Source organism: Salmo salar, chromosome 06, assembly GCF_965601325.2.
Source record: "Salmo salar chromosome 06, fSalSal1, whole genome shotgun sequence".
NCBI lineage: Eukaryota > Metazoa > Chordata > Actinopteri > Salmoniformes > Salmonidae > Salmo > Salmo salar.
The window spans coordinates 16,260,485-16,285,306 of NC_138296.1; the positions used below are offsets into that span (position 1 = coordinate 16,260,485).

At 46.1% G+C, this 24,822-nt stretch overlaps 1 protein-coding gene across 1 annotated transcript in view; it reads left to right on the forward strand.

The window, feature by feature from the left end:
- LOC106606381 (BAH and coiled-coil domain-containing protein 1) overlaps nt 1–23,450 on the forward strand; it is a 302,712-nt gene extending 279,262 nt beyond the window's left edge. Inside the window, exons 17-30 of the mRNA XM_082976139.1 lie at nt 3,945–4,154; nt 8,054–8,227; nt 10,646–10,932; nt 12,334–12,417; nt 12,859–13,000; nt 13,476–13,593; nt 14,071–14,146; nt 19,564–19,672; nt 19,825–19,941; nt 20,445–20,579; nt 20,761–21,541; nt 21,609–22,029; nt 22,612–22,848; nt 23,235–23,450. Of these exons, the coding sequence (XP_082832265.1) occupies nt 3,945–4,154; nt 8,054–8,227; nt 10,646–10,932; nt 12,334–12,417; nt 12,859–13,000; nt 13,476–13,593; nt 14,071–14,146; nt 19,564–19,672; nt 19,825–19,941; nt 20,445–20,579; nt 20,761–21,541; nt 21,609–22,029; nt 22,612–22,848; nt 23,235–23,450 (3,107 nt within the window). The remainder of the gene's footprint in view (nt 1–3,944; nt 4,155–8,053; nt 8,228–10,645; nt 10,933–12,333; nt 12,418–12,858; nt 13,001–13,475; nt 13,594–14,070; nt 14,147–19,563; nt 19,673–19,824; nt 19,942–20,444; nt 20,580–20,760; nt 21,542–21,608; nt 22,030–22,611; nt 22,849–23,234) is intronic.
- Nucleotides 23,451–24,822: the final 1,372 nt, after the last annotated feature.

A 24,822-nucleotide genomic window follows, 5' to 3' on the forward strand; every position in this document is an offset into this window, starting at 1 on the left:
ACTACTATAGATAGAAACACTACGATAGAGAGAAACACTACTATAGATAGAAACACTACCATAGATAGAAACACTACCATAGAGAAACACTACCATAGAGAGAAACACTACCATAGATAGAAACACTACTATAGAGAGAAACACTACCATAGATAGAAACACTACTATAGAGAGAAACACTACTATAGAGAAACACTACCATAGATAGAAACACTACCATAGATAGAAACACTACCATAGAGAGAAACACTACCATAGAGAAACACTACCATAGATAGAAACACTACCATAGAAGAAACACTACCATAGATAGAAACACTACCATAGATAGAAACACTACATAGAGAGAAACACTACTATAGAAGAAACACTACTATAGAGAGAAACACTACCATAGAGAGAAACACTACCATAGAGAAACACTACCATAGAGAGAAACACTACCATAGAGAAACACTACTATAGATAGAAACACTACCATAGAGAGAAACACTACTATAGATAGAAACACTACCATAGAGAGAAACACTACCATAGATAGAAACACTACTATAGAAGAAACACTACCATAGAGAAACACTACCATAGATAGAAACACTACCATAGAAGAAACACTACTATAGAGAGAAACACTACCATAGATAGAAACACTACTATAGAGAAACACTACTATAGAGAAACACTACCATAGATAGAAACACTACCATAGAGAAACACTACTATAGAGAGAAACACTACCATAGATAGAAACACTACCATAGATAGAAACACTACCATAGAGAGAAACACTACTATAGAGAAACACTACCATAGATAGAAACACTACTATAGAGAAACACTACTATAGAGAGAAACACTACCATAGAGAGAAACACTACCATAGATAGAAACACTACTATAGAGAGAAACACTACTATAGAGAGAAACACTACCATAGATAGAAACACTACCATAGATAGAAACACTACCATAGAGAAACACTACTATAGAGAAACACTACTATAGATAGAAACACTACCATAGATAGAAACACTACCATAGATAGAAACACTACTATAGAGAAACACTACCATAGATAGAAACACTACCATAGAGAAACACTACTATAGAGAAACACTACTATAGAGAAACACTACCATAGAGAAACACTACCATAGAGAGAAACACTACTAGAGAGAAACACTACCATAGATAGAAACACTACTATAGAGAAACACTACTATAGAGAGAAACACTACCATAGATAGAAACACTACTATAGATAGAAACACTACCATAGATAGAAACACTACCATAGATAGAAACACTACCATAGAGAGAAACACTACTATAGAGAAACACTACCATAGAGAGAAACACTACCATAGAGAGAAACACTACCATAGATAGAAACACTACTATAGAGAAACACTACTATAGATAGAAACACTACCATAGAGAAACACTACCATAGAGAAACACTACCATAGATAGAAACACTACCATAGAAGAAACACTACCATAGATAGAAACACTACCATAGAGAGAAACACTACCATAGATAGAAACACTACCATAGAGAAACACTACCATAGATAGAAACACTACCATAGAGAGAAACACTACCATAGATAGAAACACTACCATAGAGAGAAACACTACCATAGAGAGAAACAATACCATAGAGAGAAACACTACCATAGAGAGAAACACTACCATAGAGAGAAACACTACCATAGAGACAAACACTACTATAGATAGAAACACTACCATAGATTGAAATACTACCATAGAGAAACACTAAAATAGAGAGAAACACTACTATAGATAGAAACACTACCATAGATAGAAACACTACTATAGATAGAAACACTACCATAGAGAGAAACACTACCATAGATAGAAACACTACCATAGATAGAAACACTACCATAGATAGAAACACTACCGTAGAGAGAAACACTACCGTAGAGAGAAACACTACCAAAGAGAAACTCTACAATAGATAGAAACACTACCATAGATAGAAACACTACAATAGAGAGAAACACTACCATAGATAGAAACACTACCATAGATAGAAACACTACCATAGAGAAAGACTACCATAGAGAAACACTACCATAGAGAAACACTGCCATAGATAGAAACACTACCATAGAGAGAAACACTACTATAGATAGAAACACTACTATAGAGAAACACTACTATAGATGGAAACACTACGATAGAGAAACACTACAATAGATAAAAACACTACCATAGAGAGAAACACTACCATAGAGAAACACTACAATAGAGAGAAACACTACCATAGATAGAAACACTACTATAGAGAGAAACACTACCATAGATAGAAACACTACTATAGAGAAACACTAGTATAGAGAAACACTACGATAGAGAAACACTACAATAGATAAAAACACTACCATAGAGAGAAACACTACTATAGAGAAACACTACTATAGATAGAAACACTACTATAGAGAGAAACACTACTAGAGAGAAACACTACCATAGAGAAACACTACTAGAGAGAAACACTACCATAGAGAAACACTACCATAGAGAAACACTACCATAGAGAGAAACACTACCATAGAGAAACACTACCATAGAGAAACACTACCATAGATTAACACTACTATAGATAGAAACACTACCATAGAGAGAAACACTACCATAGATAGAAACACTACCATAGAGAGAAACACTACCATAGAGAAACACTACTAGAGAGAAACACTACTATAGAGAGAAACACTACCATAGATAGAAACACTACTATAGATAGAAACACTACCATAGATAGAAACACTACCATAGATAGAAACACTACCATAGAGAGAAACACTACTATAGAGAAACACTACCATAGAGAGAAACACTACCATAGAGAGAAACACTACCATAGATAGAAACACTACTATAGAGAAACACTACCATAGATAGAAACACTACCGTAGAGAGAAACACTACCAAAGAGAAACTCTACAATAGATAGAAACACTACCATAGAGAAACACTACCATAGATAGAAACACTACCATAGATAGAAACACTACCATAGATAGAAACACTACCATAGATAGAAACACTACTATAGATAGAAACACTACTATAGAGAGAAACACTACTATAGATAGAAACACTACTATAGAGAGAAACACTACCATAGAGAGAAACACTACCATAGAGAGAAACACTACCATAGAGAGAAACACTACTATAGAGAAACACTACTATAGAGAGAAACACTACTATAGATAGAAACACTACCATAGAGAGAAACACTACCATAGATAGAAACACTACCATAGATAGAAACACTACCATAGATAGAAACACTACTATAGAGAGAAACACTACTATAGATATAAACACTACTATAGATATAAACACTACCATAGATAGAAACACTACCATAGATAGAAACACTACTATAGATAGAAACACTACCATAGATAGAAACACTACCATAGATAGAAACACTACTATAGAGAGAAACACTACCATAGAGAAACACTACCATAGAGAAACACTACTATAGATAGAAACACTACCATAGAGAAACACTACTATAGATAGAAACACTACCGTAGAGAAACACTACCGTAGAGAGAAACACTACTATAGAGAGAAACACTACCATAGAGAAACACTACCATAGAGAAACACTACCATAGATAGAAACACTACTATAGAGAGAAACACTACTATAGATAGAAACACTACCATAGATAGAAACACTACTATAGATAGAAACACTACCCTAGAGAAACACTACTGTAGAGAGAAACACTACCATATCCCTCCTACAATATTAATAATACAAATATGGCTGCCCTGTAGTTAAGTTATTAGACCTACATTGTCCATTCTAGTGTTGTAATTCTATCTTTATGGTGTGTACCGATTTGAGTCACGGCACTCTGTGTGTGTTCTCTCTCTCTCTTTCTCAGCAGCCAGTGCAGACAGCGGCGGCCAGGAGGGCTGGACGGGGACCCCGCTGATGATGCGTGGGGGCAGGAGGAAAGGGATGGGGGGAGCTCTCGGGGTCCAGGGGTCCACACGGCTGCAGCAGCCCAGGGCCAGGGTCCTCCGAGCCAGGAGTCAGGAAGCCATGGAGGGGGGAGAGACCTCCCCTACAGAGAGTGAATCCTCCAACCAGGGTGAGTTTGCTGAGGTGACTGGGTGGAGGGGGAAGATAACCTCCCTTACAGAGAGTGAATCCTCCGACCAGGGTGAGTTGGCTGAGGTGACTGGGTGGAGGGGGAAGATGACCTCCCCTACAGAGAGTGAATCCTCCGACCAGGGTGAGTGGGCTGAGGTGACTGGGTGGAGGGGTAAGATGACCTCCCCTACAGAGAGTGAATCCTCCGACCAGGGTGAGTGGGCTGAGGTGACTGGGTGGAGGGGGAAGATGACCTCCCCTACAGAGAGTGAATCCTCCGACCAGGGTGAGTGGTTTGAGGTGACTGGGTGGAGGGGTAAGATGACCTCCCCTACAGAGAGTGAATCCTCCGACCAGGGTGAGTGGGCTGAGGTGACTGGGTGGAGGGGTAAGGGGTAAGAGGGGACAGATAAGGTTGGATGAGTTGGACAGGGTGGCTCTCTTCTCCAGCCAGGTCAGGTACTCAACATACTGTACCCTCCACTCAGCACACTGTACCCTTCACTCAGCACACTGTACCCTCCACTCAACACACTGTACCCTCCACTCAACACACTGTACCCTCCACTCAGCACACTGTACCCTCCACTCAGCACACTGTACCCTTCACTCAGCACACTGTACCCTCCACTCAACACACTGTACCCTCCACTCAACACACTGTACCCTCCACTCAGCACACTGTACCCTCCACTCAGCACACTGTACCCTCCACTCAACACACTGTACCCTCCACTCAGCACACTGTACCCTCCACTCAACACACTGTACCCTTCACTCAGCACACTGTACCCTCCACTCAGCACACTGTACCCTCCACTCAACACACTGTACCCTTCACTCAGCACACTGTACCCTCCACTCAGCACACTGTACCCTCCACTCAACACACTGTACCCTCCACTCAGCACACTGTACCCTCCACTCAACACACTGTACCCTCCACTCAGCACACTGTACCCTCCACTCAACACACTGTACCCTTCACTCAGCACACTGTACCCTCCACTCAACACACTGTACCCTTCACTCAGCACACTGTACCCTCCACTCAGCACACTGTACCCTCCACTCAGCACACTGTACCCTCCACTCAACACACTGTACCCTTCACTCAGCACACTGTACCCTTCACTCAGCACACTGTACCCTTCACTCAGCACACTGTACCCTCTACTCAACACACTGTACCCTCCACTCAGCACACTGTACCCTCCACTCAGCACACTGTACCCTCCACTCAGCACACTGTACCCTCCACTCAGCACACTGTACCCTCCACTCAACACACTGTACCCTTCACTCAGCACACTGTACCCTTCACTCAGCACACTGTACCCTTCACTCAGCACACTGTACCCTCCACTCAACACACTGTACCCTCCACTCAACACACTGTACCCTTCACTCAACACACTGTACCCTCCACTCAACACACTGTACCCTTCACTCAACACACTGTACCCTTCACTCAACACACTGTACCCTTCACTCAGCACACTGTACCCTTCACTCAGCACACTGTACCCTTCACTCAACACACTGTACCCTTCACTCAGCACACTGTACCCTTCACTCAGCACACTGTACCCTCCACTCAACACACTGTACCCTCCACTCAGCACACTGTACCCTCCACTCAACACACTCAGCACACTGTACCCTCCACTCAACACATTGTACCCTTCGCTCAGCACACTGTACCCTTCACTAAGTGTGGAAGGCACCTCTAACCTGTCATCAAGCTTGTAAACAACCTTCTTCATTAGTCAACTACTTCTATAGAGCACAGGATGCATTTACATTACACTGTCTCATGCACTCTATACACAAGTTAGGGAATAAACACACACACACACACACACACACACATGCAGAAGGCTGCCACGGAGCCCTCGTGTGAGTTTTGTTAATTTGTTAATTCATCTGAAAGTGATCCTGTCAGTGTTCAGAGGTGAGTGAGAACGTGTTGATCAACGCCTCGTAAATGACAAGTGGGGTCGGCAGCGCGCGGACACCCGACACCTCTGTGTGTGTGTGTGTGTGTGTGTGTGTGTGTGTGTGTGTGTGTGTGTGTGTGTGTGTGTGTGTGTGTGTGTGTGTGTGTGTGTGTGTGTGTGTGTGTGTGTAAGAAGCTAGGCCACAGCTGTGTACAGCTGCCTGTGAGAGGCTCTGACAGGCCATGGAGACAAGCAGGCTGGACCACAGAGCAGTTACAGGCTACAGAGACACACACACCACGTGCACTCAACACAAGAGCACACACACTTGCACACGCAAGCGAGCTAGCATATGCATGCAAACCCACACACACACACAATCAGTCAGAGCTCTGTACTCCAGACACACTTCAGGTCCCAGCCCCAGAGAACAACAGTCAGAGCTTAGTACTCCAGACACACCTCAGGTCCCAGTCCCAGAGAACAACAGTCAGAGCTTAGTACTCCAGACACACTTCAGGTCCCAGCCACAGAGAACAACAGTCAGAGCTCAGTACTCCAGACACACTTCAGGTCCCAGCCCCAGAGAACAACAGTCAGAGCTCAGTACTCCAGACACACTTCAGGTCCCAGCCCCAGAGAACAACAGTCAGAGCTCAGTACTCCAGACACACTTCAGGTCCCAGCCCCAGAGAACAACAGTCAGAGCTCAGTACTCCAGACACACTTCAGGTCCCAGCCCCAGAGAACAACAGTCAGAGCTCAGTACTCCAGACACACTTCAGGTCCCAGCCCCAGAGAACAACAGTCAGAGCTCAGTACTCCAGACACACCTCAGGTCCCAGCCCCAGAGAACAACAGTCAGAAGCTCCTGGTATCTCATCATTATGAATGGTTATTTGTTTTCCTCCAGGAAGACAACAAGATAACGAGGTAACTGCTAAATGTTAGAATGTAGAAAACAGGTTTTGGGGAAATACAAGCCTCTAAATATTTTCTAATGATAAGCAAAGGAAGTCTGTTAGAGGAAGTGGATAGGCTGGATTTAGACACAGTACTGTGTATGTTGTTCTCTCTTTAGAAGAGGAGGAAGGGGAAGTGGATAGGCTGGATTTAGACACAGTACTATGTATGTTGTTCTCTCTTTAGAAGAGGAGGAAGAGGAAGTGGATAGGCTGGATTTAGACACAGTACTGTGTATGTTGTTCTCTCTTTAGAAGAGGAGGAAGTGGATAGGCTGGATTTAGACACAGTACTATGTATGTTGTTCTCTCTTTAGAAGAGGAGGAAGAGGAAGTGGATAGGCTGGATTTAGACACAGTACTATGTATGTTGTTCTCTCTTTAGAAGAGGAGGAAGAGGAAGTGGATAGGCTGGATTTAGACACAGTACTATGTATGTTGTTCTCTCTTTAGAAGAGGAGGAAGAGGAAGTGGATAGGCTGGATTTAGACACAGTACTATGTATGTTGTTCTCTCTTTAGAAGAGGAGGAAGAGGAAGTGGATAGGCTGGATTTAGACACAGTACTATGTATGTTGTTCTCTCTTTAGAAGAGGAGGAAGAGGAAGTGGATAGGCTGGATTTAGACACAGTACTATGTATGTTGTTCTCTCTTTAGAAGAGGAGGAAGAGGAAGTGGATAGGCTGGATTTAGACACAGTACTATGTATGTTGTTCTCTCTTTAGAAGAGGAGGAAGAGGAAGTGGATAGGCTGGATTTAGACACAGTACTATGTATGTTGTTCTCTCTTTAGAAGAGGAGGAAGAGGAAGTGGATAGGCTGGATTTAGACACAGTACTATGTATGTTGTTCTCTCGTTAGAAGAGGAGGAAGAGGAAGTGGATAGGCTGGATTTAGACACAGTACTATGTATGTTGTTCTCTCTTTAGAAGAGGAGGAAGAGGAAGTGGATAGGTTGGATTTAGACACTACTATGTATGTTGTTCTCTCTTTAGAAGAGGAGGAAGAGGAAGGAAGTTATGACAGTGACGAAGGACAAGACATCAAAGCACAACCCTCCCGAGACGTCTCATCACGCTCCGCCATGACTGGTCCATCCCCCTCGTCTGTCGTCAAGCTGGAGGCCAATCAGAAAGCCCGGAACAAAAAAGAGAGGCAGGAGCTTTACGGTAAGAAGACAGGCTTGGTGTGTGTGCGTGTGCTTGCGTGCGTGCGTGTGCGTGCGTGTGTGTTACGCTGCTTCAACTCTGTCACCAAAATGAAGAATCTTTGACATGGTTACAATGTTTACTAAATATTTGTCATACACAAGTACTGATGCTCACAAGGTACATGGTACTATAAACATCTATACCCCCTAAAATATATATATATATTAGAATTATAGTAATCTCCAGGAGAAGCATCTGTTTTATTTTAATCTGTGGGGTCGTTACTGGTCTTAAATCTTCTTTAATTCCTGATTGAGAGAAAAGAGAAGGGAACACTGGTTCAGGACTGATAATATACACTATCTGTTAGTCGGTACCTCATCAACTTTTAGTTCCTACCTTACTAATTCAGAGAGCACATTGACTCCCCTATCACTGCCCCTCTACACTCATACCTGTCTATCACTACCCCTCTACACTCATACCTGTCTACCACTGCCACTCGACACTCATACCTGTCTATCACTGCCCCTCTACACTCATACCTGTCTATCACTACCCCTCTACACTCATACCTGTCTACCACTGCCACTCGACACTCATACCTGTCTATCACTGCCCCTCTACACTCATACCTGTCTATCACTACCCCTCTACACTCATACCTGTCTACCACTGCCACTCTACACTCATACCTGTCTACCACTGACCCTCTACACTTGTACCTGTCTATCACTGCCCCTCTACACTCATACCTGTCTATCACTACCCCTCTACACTCATACCTGTCTACCACTGACCCTCTACACTCATACCTGTCTACCACTGACCCTCTACACTTGTACCTGTCTATCACTGCCCCTCTACACTCGTACCTGTCTACCACTGACCCTCTACACTCGTACCTGTCTACCACTGACCCTCTACACTCATACCTGTCTACCACTGACCCTCTACACTCGTACCTGTCTATCACTACCCCTCTACACTCATACCTGTCTACCACTGACCATCTACACTCGTACCTGTCTACCACTGACCCTCTACACTCATACCTGTCTACCACTGACCATCTACACTCGTACATGTCTACCACTGACCCTCTACACTCATACCTGTCTACCACTGACCCTCTACACTCATACCTGTCTATCACTGCCCCTCTACACTTGTACCTGTCTATCACTGCCCCTCTACACTCATACCTGTCTACCACTGACCCTCTACACTCGTACCTGTCTATCACTGCCCCTCTACACTCATACCTGTCTACCACTGCCACTCTACACTCATACCTGTCTATCACTGACCCTCCACACTCATACCTGTCTACCACTGCCACTCTACACTCGTACCTGTCTACCACTGACCCTCTACACTCATACCTGTCTACCACTGACCCTCTACACTCGTACCTGTCTACCACTGACCATCTACACTCATACCTGTCTACCACTGACCCTCTACACTCATACCTGTCTACCACTGACCCTCTACACTCATACCTGTCTACTACTGACCCTCTACACTCATACCTGTCTACCACTGACCCTCTACACTTGTACCTGTCTATCACTGCCCCTCTACACTCATACCTGTCTACCACTGACCCTCTACACTCCTACCTGTCTACCACTGCCACTCTACACTCGTACCTGTCTACCACTGACCCTCTACACTCATACCTGTCTACCACTGCCACTCTACACTCGTACCTGTCTACCACTGACCCTCTACACTCGTACCTGTCTACCACTGACCATCTACACTCGTACCTGTCTACCACTGACCCTCTACACTCGTACCTGTCTACCACTGACCCTCTACACTCATACCTGTCTACCACTGACCCTCTACACTCATACCTGTCTACTACTGACCCTCTACACTCATACCTGTCTACCACTGACCCTCTACACTCCTACCTGTCTACCACTGACCCTCTACACTCGTACATGTCTACCACTGACTCTCCACACTCATACCTGTCTACCACTGCCCCTCTACACTCATACCTGTCTACCACTGACCCTCTACACTCATACCTGTCTACCACTGACCCTCTACACTCGTACCTGTCTACCACTGACCCTCTACACTCATACCTGTCTACCACTGACCCTCTACACTCGTACCTGTCTACCACTGACCCTCTACACTCGTACCTGTCTGTACCTGTCTACCACTGACTCTCTACACTCATACCTGTCTACCACTGACCTCTACACGCATACCTGTCTTTTCTTCCTTACACTAATTTTACAGATTGTGGCTGTTTTGAGGAACTTGCAAAGACTGTAATATGAGGTTATTTTACCTTTAGTTGAATGCACTAATTGTATTGTAAGTCACACTGAATTTGAATGCTAAATGACTAAAATACTAAATGCAATTAGTCGTGTATTACTAAATATAAATCTTGATTGAACCATGCAGGTTCCCAGAGTCTGTCTGGGGCAGAGGGAGAGGTGAAGGTGAGGAAGAGGGCCCCCTGTAGGCTTGGCATGGTCACTGCAGCCAAGAAGCACCCAGAGTACCAGGACCCGTCAGAGGGGGTGAGGAGGGCCGGCGGACCCAGGCCCCAGGAGCCTCGCCGGGAGAGCCTAGGGACCAGGGGCAGCCTCTACCGGAGGACCATGGGGCCGGTCACCTTCCCCACCACCAGTGAGAGGCTGAAGAGGGCCACACGCAAGAACAACATGCTGAGGGGACCCATTAACAAGGTTAGTGTTAAGGACGTCACCCTGCTTGCTTGGCGAGTACCGCTTCCTCCTGTTTCGGCTCATACTAAGGCTCTAACCCAGGACCTCTGCCTCACAAAGACACCTGACCGCCCTCCTGAAGAGTCTTACCCAGTCGCTCCACCGAAAAGCTAGCTATTCACAGGGTATGTCCTAGAGATCAGGATTATTCACTCATTGATATGCACCTGAGTGGTTTGTATGTGATGTATGGAATCAATCCAGGTGAAGTTTCCCCTAGGTACAGTGGTGGAAAAAGTACTCAATTGTCATACTTGAGTAAAAGTAAAGGTACCTTAATAGAAAATGAATCAAGTAAAAGTGAAAGTCACCCAGTAAAATACTACTTGAGTAAAAGTCAAAAAGTATTTGGTTTTAAATGTACTTGAGTATCAAAAGTAAATGGAATTGCTAATATATATATTTAAGTATCAAAATAAAAAGTCTAAATCATTTAAAATACCTAATATTAAGCAAATCATACTGCACAATCTTCTGTTTTTTTAATGTACGGATACCCAGGGGCACACTCCAATACCCTGTGTTTAGTGAGTCCACCAGATCAGAGGCAGTAGGGATGACCAGGGTGTTCTCTTCATAACTATGTACATTTGACAATTTTCCTGTCCTGCTAAGCATTCAAAATGTTACTAGTTGTTTTGGGTATCAAGGAAAATGTATGGAATAAAAAATACATTATTTTCTTTAGGAATGTAGTGAAGTAAAAGTAAAAGTTGTCAAAAATATAAATAGTAAAGTAAAGTACAGATACCCCCAAAAAATGACTTAAGTACTTTCCACCACTGCCTAGGTACAGATCTAGGGTCAGCTTCCCTTCTCCAAATCCTAACCTTAACCATTAGTGGGGGGAAATGCTAAACTGAACCAAGTTACAATGACACAACTTCAATCTCTTAGAACATGTGAAGTTAACCAAGAGTGTGATATACTCTTAGAAAAAAGGGCTCCAAAAGGGTTCTTCGGCTGTCCCCATAGAAGAACCCTCTGGGGTTCCATGTAGAACGTCTGTGGAAGGGGTTCTACATGGAACCCAAAATGTTTCTACCACAAACCAAAAGTGTTCTATCTGGAATCAAAAGGGGTTCTTCAAAGGGTTCTCCTATGGGGACAGCCGAAGAACCCTTTTAGGTTTTAGATAGACCTTTTTATCTAAAAGTGAATATTTTGAAACATTTAGAATTTAGACAATTACACAACTTCAATCTGTAACTCAATCTCTCATAACCATGACATAACCTGCCGCCTTTCTCTCCTCACACTGGGATGATTCATACTGTAGCACTAACTGGCCATGCAGAGATCCACACACACTCGCACACTCATTTACTCACTCACACCTCTCTTCCTGGGCACATGTCACAGAGGAGAAGTTGCTGGTCAGGCGGTGTCCAGTCACCTCAGAGTGATGACAACACTTGCAGGGGGAGGAGGATCAGAAACAAACAGGTAATCAGAATCACTCAATCGGCCCTCATTGCTCACCTCTAACCTTTCATTTGGCTGATCTGATTTACCATTGGTAGGTCCTATATTCGTAGGCTATATGACGCTATATGTATGTATCGGTATGTCAAAGCATTTAGCATCTGACAGCCTGGAATTCAAAGTGATATCACCATGGATATAGTACCAGGCCACATCCCACTCCCTCCCTGCTGAGTAACTGTGTGAAGGGGGGTGGGGGGTGGGGGGCAGGAAATGGGGGGACTGGGGGAGTGTGGATCGCACCTTTTTATGTGGAAGAGTGAAACTATGTCAGGGAAAATGATTACCTCCAGGGGACATACTGTACATGTAGTGTTTAGTGTCAATCTCTGAGTTACATGCTAGCTAACTACCTCTCTGTCTCTCTCTGTCCCCCCCTCCCCCCCCCCCCCCCCCCCCCAGCCCAAGGGCCGTGCAGTGAGCCGTCTACTAGAGAGCATGGCGGCGGACGAGGGCTTTCAGATGGACGAGGATGATAGCAGCTTCTCCGAGGGGGATGAGGACAGTAACCCGTCATACCCTCACAACCCCAGGAGTCCACTAGGTGAGGAGGGAACACTGTCACAATTTTGTAATGCTATCCTTCTGGGGACCAAATAATCCAAAGTCCTATTTTCCCTAACCTCTAACCCTAAATCTAACTGTAACCCTAAACTTAACCTTAACCCCAAACCCCTAATCTTAATTCTAACCCTAATTTCACCCTAACCCTAAACGTAACCCCTAAGCCTAAAATAGCATTTCTCCTTGTGGGGATCGGAAAATGTCCCCACTTGTCTGAATTGTCCTCATTTTACTATCCTTGTGAGGACTTCTGGTATCCACAACAATAGTTAAACACACACACACACACACACACACACACACACACACACACACACACACACACACACACACACACACACACACACACACACACACACACACACACACACGATAGGAGGCAACAAATATGCACTTCCATACACACTGTTGATGTGTGCTGTCTTTCATTAAACTACTGTGTACGCCTTACCCAGCAGCCCCCAGCTGTGTCCTGACCAAACAGCTGCTGACAGATGGACTCAGGGTGCTGATCTCCAAGGAGGATGAACTTCTGTACGCAGCCCGGGTCCACACACTGGAGCTGCCTGACATGTAACTATACCTTTACATTTCAGTCATTTAGCAGACTCTCTTATCCAGAGCAACTTACACACACACACACACATACAGTATATACAGTATCAGCCACTACTACCTCAGTGGCTGGGAGTCATGGTTGTTGGTCTCTGCAGTGAGTGACTCAGTGTTGGCATCTTAACCTCTCACTCCAGAAGGAGTCCACACCCCCTGCAGAGCGCTCTCTCTTCCTTACACTCTCATTCTTTCTCCCTCTCTCCTCCTCCTCCTCCCTCTCTCTCCTCCTCCTCTCTGTTACATAACTCCATGTCTTCTCTCACCCAGCTCACTCTGAGCAGAAGAGTGTTGATAATGCTGCTCCGGCAGCAGGCAATAAAAAGTGGAACGGGGGAGTGGGACAGTGACACGTGAAATCAGGCAGGCATAATACCCACACAGCTGAAAATAGTTCTCTCTCTCTCTCTCTCTCTCTCTCTCTCTCTCAATCTCCAGCTACAGCATTGTTATTGATGGGGAGAGAGGAAACCGCCCCAGAATCTACTCACTGGAGCAACTGCTGCAGGAAGCGGTGAGTTCAGTTCCTACCCCCTCTTTAGAAAACAATAGTTCCCCCCACACCTAGACCTCTGGGATGTGGCCACGCTGGACTAACTCACTCTGGATCCTCCTCAATCCCTCTCCCTTCCCTCCTCTACTGTCCTCTACTGTCCTCTCCTCTGCTTTCCTCTCTTCTCCTCTACTACCCTCTCCTCTCCTCTTCTGTCCTCTACTGTCCTCTCCTCTCCTCTACTGTCCTCTACTGTCCTCTACTGTCCTCTCCTCTCCTCTACTGTCCTCTACTGTCCTCTACTGTCCTCTCCTCTGCTTTCCTTTCTTCTCCTCTACTCTCCTCTCCTCTACTGTCCTCTACTGTCCTCTACCCTCTTTGAGTTTCTGTGCCCGTGTGTGTGTGTACGTTAAACCAAGTCACTGTGTAGGGATAATCCCTCTAGCGCCTGCTCCAGACGATGCAGACTTCCCCTCCTGGTAACACAGGCTGCCCATACTGATGGAGACACAGGCTGCCCATACTGATGGAGACACAGGCTGCCCATACTGATGGAGACACAGGCTGCCCATACTGATGGAGACGCAGGCTGCCCATACTGATGGAGACACAGGCTGCCCATACTGATGGAGACACAGGCTGCCCATACTGATGGAGACACAGGCTGCCCATACTGATGGAGACACAGGCTGCCCATACTGATGGAGACACAGGCTGCCCATACTGATGGAGACACAGGCTGCCCATACTGATGGAGACGCAGGCTGCCCATACTGATGGAGATACAGGCTGCCCATACTGATGGAGACGCAGGCTGCCCATACTGATGGAGACGCAGGCTGCCCATACTGATGGAGACGCAGGCTGCCCATACTGATGGAGACGCAGGCTGCCCATACTGATGGAGACGCAGGCTGCCCATACTGATGGAGACGCAGGCTGCCCATACTGATGGAGACGCAGGCTGCCCATACTGATGGAGACGCAGGCTGCCCATACTGATGGAGACGCAGGCTGCCCATACTGATGGAGATACAGGCTCATACTGTAGACGAACTGTAACTGCCAGCATAAAGGGAACACAGTGGTGGTTCCTGAGTTAATGAAGCAATTAACATCCCATCATGCTTAGGGTCATGTATAAAAATGACACGTTGCCCATTATTTTGGCTACCATGGCTAGAAGAGATCTCAGTGACTTTGAAATAGGGGTCTCAAAGGAGCACAGGGGGTTTAAAAGGTGTGTGTGTGTGTGTGTGTGTGTGTGTGTGTGTGTGTGTGTGTGTGTGTGTGTGTGTGTGTGTGTGTGTGTGTGTGTGTGTGTGTGTGTGTGTGTGTGTGTGTGTGTGTGTGTGTGTGTGTGTGTGTGTCTCAGTCACCAGATCTCAATCCAGTTGAACACTTATGGGTGATTCTGGAGCAGTACCTGAGACATCGTTTTCCACCCAATTATGGATTTTCTTGTGGAAGAATGGTGTCGCATCCCTCCAATAGAGTTTCAGACGCTGTTCTGTGGGCCCAACGCCCAATTAAGACACTTTATGTTGGTGTTTCCTTTATGTTGTCAGTTACCTGTAGATCTAGCAGAACATATAAAGGACAGCTCAGGGTCATGTTCATTAGGCCCCAACGGGAAGAAACCACACTGAAACAGGGAGGGATTACCTGGACATGTGCAAGAAGAAACGCTCATTTGCGAAGCGCTTAAAAAACAAATATGTTGCGTTCTCTAATGAACACGGCCCTGCTAATGATGAGCAGGGTAGGATAGCAGCCTTAACCAGAGAAAATACAGAGCAGATACCAGTTATTACTTCAATAAAACGGACAATCTCAACCCTCAGATTTTCTCTTTAGCACCTGGGTTTGAGTAGCGGAGTGTGTGTGTTTGCTGTCTGTAGTTCCTGATGGTGCTCCAGGCTAAGCTAACGTTACAGTTTATCTCAGACATCAGTGAAATGAAGCCTAATTATACACTGTAAACCACAGGGCATTCTTGGCTGGCATTCGTTTGCGTTTCGCTGTGTAACTTGTTCAAGCCAGCTTCCTCGTTCCTGTGTGTGTGTGTGTTTTTCCTGGGAGGAAAGCTCTGCTGGTGTTTATTGTAAACTGAACTGGTGACTTTTGCCCCACATTCTGATGACATCCTGGTGCTACGGCTCAGTGGCAGCTGGGTCATCTCATAACAGAGACCTCAGACCCACAACACACACACACACACACACACACACACACACACACACACACACACACACACACACACACACACACACACACACACACACACACACACACCTTCCTCCAAGGAGACAGGAGAGGATTGTGTGTAGAGGATAACCTGGTGGTTCCTCAATTGTTTTTGCATCATTCCTACCTGGTATACTTTAGTAACTAGGAGGATCTTCTCACTGCTCCTTGACATACTTTAGTAACTAGGAGGATCTTCTCACTGCTCCTTGATATACTATAGTAACTAGGAGGATCTTCTCACTGCTCCTTGATATACTTTAGTAACTAGGAGGATCTTCTCACTGCTCCTTGATATACTTTAGTAACTAGGAGGATCTTCTCACTGTTCCTTGATATACTTTAGTAACTAGGAGGATCTTCTCACTGCTCCTTGATATACTTTAGTAACTAGGAGGATCTTCTCACTGCTCCTTGATATACAAAAGTAACTAGGAGGATCTTCTCACTGCTCCTTGATATACTTTAGTAACTAGGAGGATCTTCTCACTGCTCCTTGATATACTTTAGTAACTAGGAGGATCTTCTCACTGCTCCTTGATATACTTTATTAACTAGGAGGATCTTCTCACTGCTCCTTGACATACTTTAGTAACTAGGAGGATCTTCTCACAGCTCCTTGATATACTTTAGTAACTAGGAGGATCTTCTCACTGCTCCTTGATATACTTTATTAACTAGGAGGATCTTCTCACTGCTCCTTGATATACTTTATTAACTAGGAGGATCTTCTCACTGCTCCTTGATATACTTTATTGACTAGGAGGATCTTCTCACTGCTCCTTGACATACTTTAGTAACTAGGAGGATCTTCTCACTGCTCCTTGACATACTTTAGTAACTAGGAGGATCTTCTCACTGCTCCTTGATATACTTTAGTAACTAGGAGGATCTTCTCACTGCTCCTTGATATACTATAGTAACTAGGAGGATCTTCTCACTGCTCCTTGATATACTTTAGTAACTAGGAGGATCTTCTCACTGCTCCTTGATATACTTTAGTAACTAGGAGGATCTTCTCACTGTTCCTTGATATACTTTAGTAACTAGGAGGATCTTCTCACTGCTCCTTGATATACTTTAGTAACTAGGAGGATCTTCTCACTGCTCCTTGATATACAAAAGTAACTAGGAGGATCTTCTCACTGCTCCTTGATATACTTTAGTAACTAGGAGGATCTTCTCACTGCTCCTTGATATACTTTAGTAACTAGGAGGATCTTCTCACTGCTCCTTGATATACTTTATTAACTAGGAGGATCTTCTCACTGCTCCTTGACATACTTTAGTAACTAGGAGGATCTTCTCACAGCTCCTTGATATACTTTAGTAACTAGGAGGATCTTCTCACTGCTCCTTGATATACTTTATTAACTAGGAGGATCTTCTCACTGCTCCTTGATATACTTTATTAACTAGGAGGATCTTCTCACTGCTCCTTGATATACTTTATTGACTAGGAGGATCTTCTCACTGCTCCTTGACATACTTTAGTAACTAGGAGGATCTTCTCACTGCTCCTTGACATACTTTAGTAACTAGGAGGATCTTCTCACTGCTCCTTGATATACTTTAGTAACTAGGAGGATCTTCTCACTGCTCCTTGATATACTTTAGTAACTAGGAGGATCTTCTCACTGCTCCTTGATATACTTTAGTAACTAGGAGGATCTTCTCACTGCTCCTTGATATACTTTAGTAACTAGGAGGATCCTTGCCAAGTCATCAATTTAATAAACTTTATTGATCTCCAGTGGGGAAGTAGCGTGCTCATGACTGTCACTCTAGGCATCGTGGCTGCCAGGACAACACCACACACACACACACACACACACACACACACACACACACACACACACACACACACACACACACACACACACACAGTGCTCAATCTTTCTGGTCTCTCTCTCTCTCACAATCACACTAGTATCCTTTAGTCAAAATCCTAACAATCTGTCTCTCCCTGACAAACATTTCTCAACTGGTGTTAAAGTGGGGGTTTCCCCTAAGCCCAGTTGCATAGTAAGTCCATCAGTGCCCTACCCTTGGCAGCTGTGTCGTCCACTTTGTAACGTGTGTGTGTGCCTTCCGCTGTGTAGTGTGTGTGGGTGTCCGCTGTGTAACGTGTGTGTGCATATCCGCTGTGTAAACAGCCGTCAGATAGCAGCTGTTCATGATTACACTACTTCCACTTTCTTGTCTTTCAATTCTTCCAACAGCCATTCCATGAATACCTCCTACACCAAGACCCCATGTTCAACAGCTTTTCATGAATACCTCCTACACCAAGACCCCATGTTCAACAGCCATTCATGAATACCTCCTACACCAAGACCCCATGTTCAACAGCCATTCCATGAATACCTCCTACACCAAGACCCCATGTTCAACAGCTTTTCATGAATACCTCCTACACCAAGACCCCATGTTCAAAAGCCTTACATGAATACCTTCTACACCAAGACCCCATGTCCAACAGCCTTTCATGAATACCTCCTACACCAAGACCCCATGTTCAACAGCCATTCATGAATACCTCCTACACCAAGACCCCATGTTCAACAGCCTTTCATGAATACCTCCTACACCAAGACCCCATGTTCAACAGCCTTTCATGAATACCTCCTACACCAAGACCCCATATCCCCTGAGCAGAACCTGAGGTCCCACTCACACATATATGTATTCACGTGCGTGTGTGCACAGAAACACACACAACCATGAACACACAAACACACCACCAAAACACACACATACACACGCCCGCCTATACCCCACACATCATCAGTCAAGGGACCCATCTCCATGGCAACTGTAAATGAAAACATCCTGAAAGGGGCTCCAGTGAGTGGCGGATGCTGGGCCATGGCTGCATTGTCAGGGAGGAGAATCTGGCAACCTGCTATCACAGTCCCCCCATTCATCTCCTCCTTAGTATTACTTCAGTCAGGATCTACTGCATCACAGCTTCCGCTCCTTTCAGCTGTGACTGGCACATTGGCATGAGATAGTGCTGCTTGGCGGTGTGGCACAGTGACCAGCCGTGTGTGTGTGTGTGTGTGTGTGTGTGTGTGTGTGTGTGTGTGTGTGTGTGTGTGTGTGTGTGTGTGTGTGTGTGTGTGTGTGTGTGTGTCTTGCTGTCTGTCTGTAATGAATCTTGCTTGACTCAGTGTCTGTTTGACTTTCAGGTCCTGGATGTGCGTCCAGAGACAGAGTCGGTGCTCGCTGAGGGGACGAGGGTGTGTGCCTACTGGAGCGAACGCTCTCGCTGCCTATACCCAGGCAACATACGCCAAGGTGAGAGATAATGGATCACTTTCTCTGTGTCCGCATTCATCCATTTGGGTTATTATTTATTTGATTCATTTAGCAATTTATTCACTTTGACTATTTCGCTAATAATGCCTGTGGTTCCTCTTTAAATGTGTCTATACTTTCTGCTGATGCAGGTGGTTCAGGGGAGGAGGGGAAGCAGGGAGGTGTAATGGTGGAGTTTGATGATGGAGACAGGGGGAGGATCTCCCTCCTAAACATCCGCCTTCTCCCCCCGGGCTACCAGATCCACTGTGAGTGTCTCTTTTGTATCACTCTGTCATCCACCTTGTATGCTTACAGGGTTACTAACTATACTAGACCTTCTCATTACAATTATTATGAGACCTTATAAGAAACCTTCCAGTCACATTATGAATCATGGACAATATCTTGCTGCATTTTAGACATTACCACGACTTTATTGACCAACTCAGTGGCCTTGACGTTAGTGCCTGCCCTGTAATTGGAAGGTTGGTAGTTCGATCCTCTGCGTGGCACTGAGCATTAAGGAGATAGATTTGGGGGTAAGGCCCTGTGATAGACTAACATCCTGTCCAGGGGATGTACTTGTACATCAAGCTGCCTCACGCTACAGAAACAGGAGATAGGCTCCTACTCCTATGAGCCATTCCGGCTCACACTAGCCAAGGCTTGTGCAAGGCTACTTACTTATACGTATTAATTATGACAGTGATTATGCAGGTGTATGTTAGAGATGTATTAACCCCCACCTCCACTTCCTGTCCCTCTGTAGGTGCGGAGTCGTCCCCTGCCCACCTGGTGACTAGCGGCCGGGCGGCTCGGAGGAGCTTCAGTCTGGAAAAAGCCCCCCTGAGTGAGAGAGTCTCGGAGAGACAGGCCAGCACAGAGCCTGTCAGGAGACGACCAGGTCAGACAAGATCATCTACCTACATGCTTTATATCCACTCTGTTTAAAAAAGAAATGGTAGTATATTTAGCCTGATGGGACGCAGAAAAAGTGTGTGTCATTCCTTTCTTGATCTTGTAAAGGTATATGTAGTGTGAACTGATTGGTGACTTACCAAACATTCAATTGGTGTGTATTCCAGGGAGACCCAAAGGTTCAGGGAAGAAGAAGAACCTGTCAGACAGCACCAATAAGAACGCAGCCCCTCTGCTCAGCTGGCCGGCTGTGGCCGTCCCCAGGAAGAGGGCCTGTGAAAATCTGTTCCAGCTCAACGGGACTCCCAGGAAGGCCCTGAGGGGGACGAGGGAGGCCCACCTGTTCCCCCTGCCCCCGGCCCCTGTCTCTGCCCCGACCAAGGGCCTGTTCAGCAGCAGCTCCTTCGAGGTTGACTCCTTCAGCAGCATCGCAAAGGGCTACTCCTCCTTCTGTAGCACCCAGCCCACCGGCATGTCCCTGGGTTCCAGGACCGGGCCCTATGTCCAGAGACGGAGGCCCGGCGAGGTGCCGCGGAGCAGCAGGAAGAGCGGTCAGGAGTTCCTGGTCAAACTGGATCACGAGGGGGTGACTTCACCCAAGACGAAGAACAGCAAGGCCCTACTGCTGCTGGGCGGTGGCTCTGGGTTCGGGGCCAAAGGCGTGGGTGGCCTCCCCAGGCCTGAGGCCTACTCCCACCCAGTCCTGCTGGTCAAGGACAACAGGAAGGGAGGTTCAGCCTCGAGGGCTGAGCTCCTCCTTAAGGGTGCCCCTCCTCCACAGAGGAAGGCTTCTCCCTCCCTGGCTATGGGGGAGTATGGTGTCGGCGAGCTGGGTCTCAGCTGCCATCGTGACTGCCACAGCTCCTACTCGGACCTGGAAGACGAGAGGAGGAGGGAGGAGGGAGGAGGGGAGAAGGGCGGCTGCGCTGGCCACAGCAGCCTCTGGAGGCCTGAGGACGGTGGGAAGCTTCCTCTCGCGCCTCTCTGTCTCGTCCTCTTCCTCTGGTTCCTCAAGTTCGTCCAGCTCGGGCTCCATGTCCAGTTCCAGCCTGTGCTCCTCGGATAACGACTCGTCCTACAGCTCGGAGGATGAGGAGAGCTCCACGCTGCTGCTACAGAGCTGCCTGTCCTCCCACCATGGCCTGCTGCAGTCCCCCGAGCCCCCGGCTGCAGCCGGACCCCACCAGGGCCAACAGTCCTTCGTGGCCAAGGCCATGGCCGTATCCAACACCAAGGGAGGAGGAGCCACCAACGACCACAGTGCCAACAACAAGCTTCTCAAAAGGAAGGAGTGCGGCAGCTCGTCCCCCTCCAAACCCCCCAGAGACCTGGTGAAGAGGCAGAGGATTATCCCCGATGATGCAGGACCAAGACCCAAGATGAACACGTTCCTACCGGGAAGACAGATGTGGAGGTGGTCGGGGAACCCCACTCAGGTGAGACAGGGGTTGATCTTTTTAAAAACGGAACAATTCTGTGGTCGTTAAGTTTATGCCAATCTATTCCTGCCCCAATCCTTCCCCAATCCTCCATATCATAGCTACATGAGACCCTAACTCTCTCACAATCCTCCATATCATAGCTACATAAGACCCTAACTCTCTCACAATCCTCCATATCATAGCTACATGAGACCCTAACTCTCTCCCAATCCTCCATATCATAGCTACATGAGACTCTAACTCTCTCACAATCCTCCATAGCAGAGGTACATGACCTTTAGAGCCGCACTATTGACCAGAGATACAAACTACTTAAGGTGACTTTAAGCACACCTAGACTGGTATTCAATCCAACACAAATAATCAACCTGTGCACTGAGGGTGACTTATAAAAGTGATTTATCCTTGAGCTGACAGCCACGTAGTTTACAGCAAACGTGGCCTCCGCAAAACATCAGGGAAATTGCTTTTAAAAGTTTATCCTATTGATCAGGACGTTTATCTGAGTTGGATTGAATCCCACTCCCTAGTTCCTAGACATGACTGCGTGTATTGAGTGTTCACGCGTCTCCACAGAGGCGGGGGCTGAAGGGGAAGTCCAAGAAGCTGTTCTACAAGGCCATCGTACGGGGAAGGGACATGGTGCGAGTGGGCGACTGTGCCATGTTCCTCTCTGCCGGCCGGCCCCACCTACCCTACGTGGGCCGCATCGAGAACTTCTGGGAGTCGTGGAGCTCCAGCATGGTGGTGAAGGTCAAGTGGTTCTACCACCCAGAGGAGACCAAGTTGGGCAAGAGGCACCGTGACAGCAAGGTACATCCACATTCAGGTTTAGACCACTCTATTGCCATTTGGGTTGTAAAATCCTGGTTTTAGGAACTGGGCATCCTTCAACTGGGTTTTCTGGAAAACCTGTGAATTTGAGTTGGGAATGTGCCTTGATGTTGAACAAGCAATAAAAAATCTGTTATTATACCAATCGTAGTGCACAGGTTGTTCATCTGTTTGAAACGCGACCATAGTGTAACATTACAGGGGATAGCAAGATTTCATAGTCTTTTGGTATCTCAGCATATTATGGTTTCAGAGTTGAAGTCCATTGAAAATATTGACATTTGCCCCCCCCTCTCTCTCTCTCTCTCTCTCTCTCTCTCTCTCTCTCCTCTCTCTCTCTCTCCTCTCTCTCTCTCCTCTCCTAGCACGCTCTGTATCAGTCGTGCCACGAGGACGAGAATGACGTCCAGACAATCTCCCACAAGTGCCAGGTGGTGAGCCGCGAGGAGTATGAGCACATGACCCGCGGCCAGAAACCCAGCAGCAGCGTGACCACCCAAGGCCTGTACTATCTGGCTGGCACCTACGACCCCACCAGCGGTCAACTGCTCACTGCTGAGGGGGTAGCCATCGTCTGCTGAGTTGAGGACATCTTGTCCTGAGGATACTACTGAACCACCCATCTGATGGGTCTGATGGGAAATGAAGGTGAAGGTCCCCGCAGCTTTGCCTGAAGGTGCCCATGGCCTGACTCAGTCCGTAGGAGGGTTCCCAGATGGGTCAGTCCTGAAGGAAGTGAAGGTCAAGGTGCCTGTGGCTTTCCCTGAAGGACCCCTGGCCTTAGTCAGTGCTGACTAGTGGTGGACATCAGGGCCAAGGCAGGGCTGTCCCCTGTCTACACTGGATATCTCAACACACATGGCTGCTAGACTGGGGTCTAGTTAAAAGAAGGGGAGGGGGTAGCCATTCACAGCAGTGAACCCCATTCTGCTCCCACCCTCACTGGGTAACTGGAGAAAAAGATCTGGGTCCTGAACAACCAGGATCCAGGAGGTCAATGACACCCGACTGACTTTCCATTGGTCCAACTTAACATCTCTTTAGTTTAGACTGAGGATGGCATGTTTGAGGGACGGTTTCACGCCTGATCTTTACACCACTCACCCATCATAGGTCACCAAATTAGAGCTGAATGTAGGATTGGACAGCTCAAAGCACCATTAGGACCAGGCCAGGCCTGTGGTTGCCTCATTTCAGCTGAGTGCGTAAGTGAGTGAGTGAGGTATGGGATGTACTCTCCATAGTTTGTCTTCGTGATTCCAGGGATGTTAAAATATGTATAAGATATCGATGATAAAGATGTAAATATTTGGAATAATTTTTCCAGTCAAGCCATACACTTCAGTACCTCTTGTCTCTCTTATGGATCAGGTGTATACTGTACAGGTCAATTATCTGTTGTTTTTGTTGTTGTTGTTGTCTATATGTATATAACAACTATTTTATATAGAAGTATATATGAAAGGTATCTTTCCATGTTTTTTTATTGATTTATTTTTCTATGAGGGGTGAATATGGCTCTTTGTGTTTTTCTTTGGGACGATGAGCTGAAGATGTAAAGGTGTTGCACTACACATGACCTGCTGAGAGAGAGAGAGACAGACAGACAGACAGACAGACAGACAGACAGACAGACAGACAGACAGACAGACAGACAGACAGCACAGAAATTAGAGAAGGATATGACGGGAGAGGTCTCACTCTCTCAGAGAGAGGAGCCATCCTGTTGAAGTGTACATGTGTCCTTAAATGTGTTACTTTCCACATGTGTTATTTTGTTTTATAACCATCTTTATTTATGTACTTTTCAGTTGTTCCTCGCTACTTAGCAGATCCACGTGGACTGCATTCACGGGTTACAAAAGAATACTATTAACAAGTGAGAAATACAGATATTTACATATATTTATTTTTATTGGTATTGAAATACATTCTAATATTGCCCTGGCATCA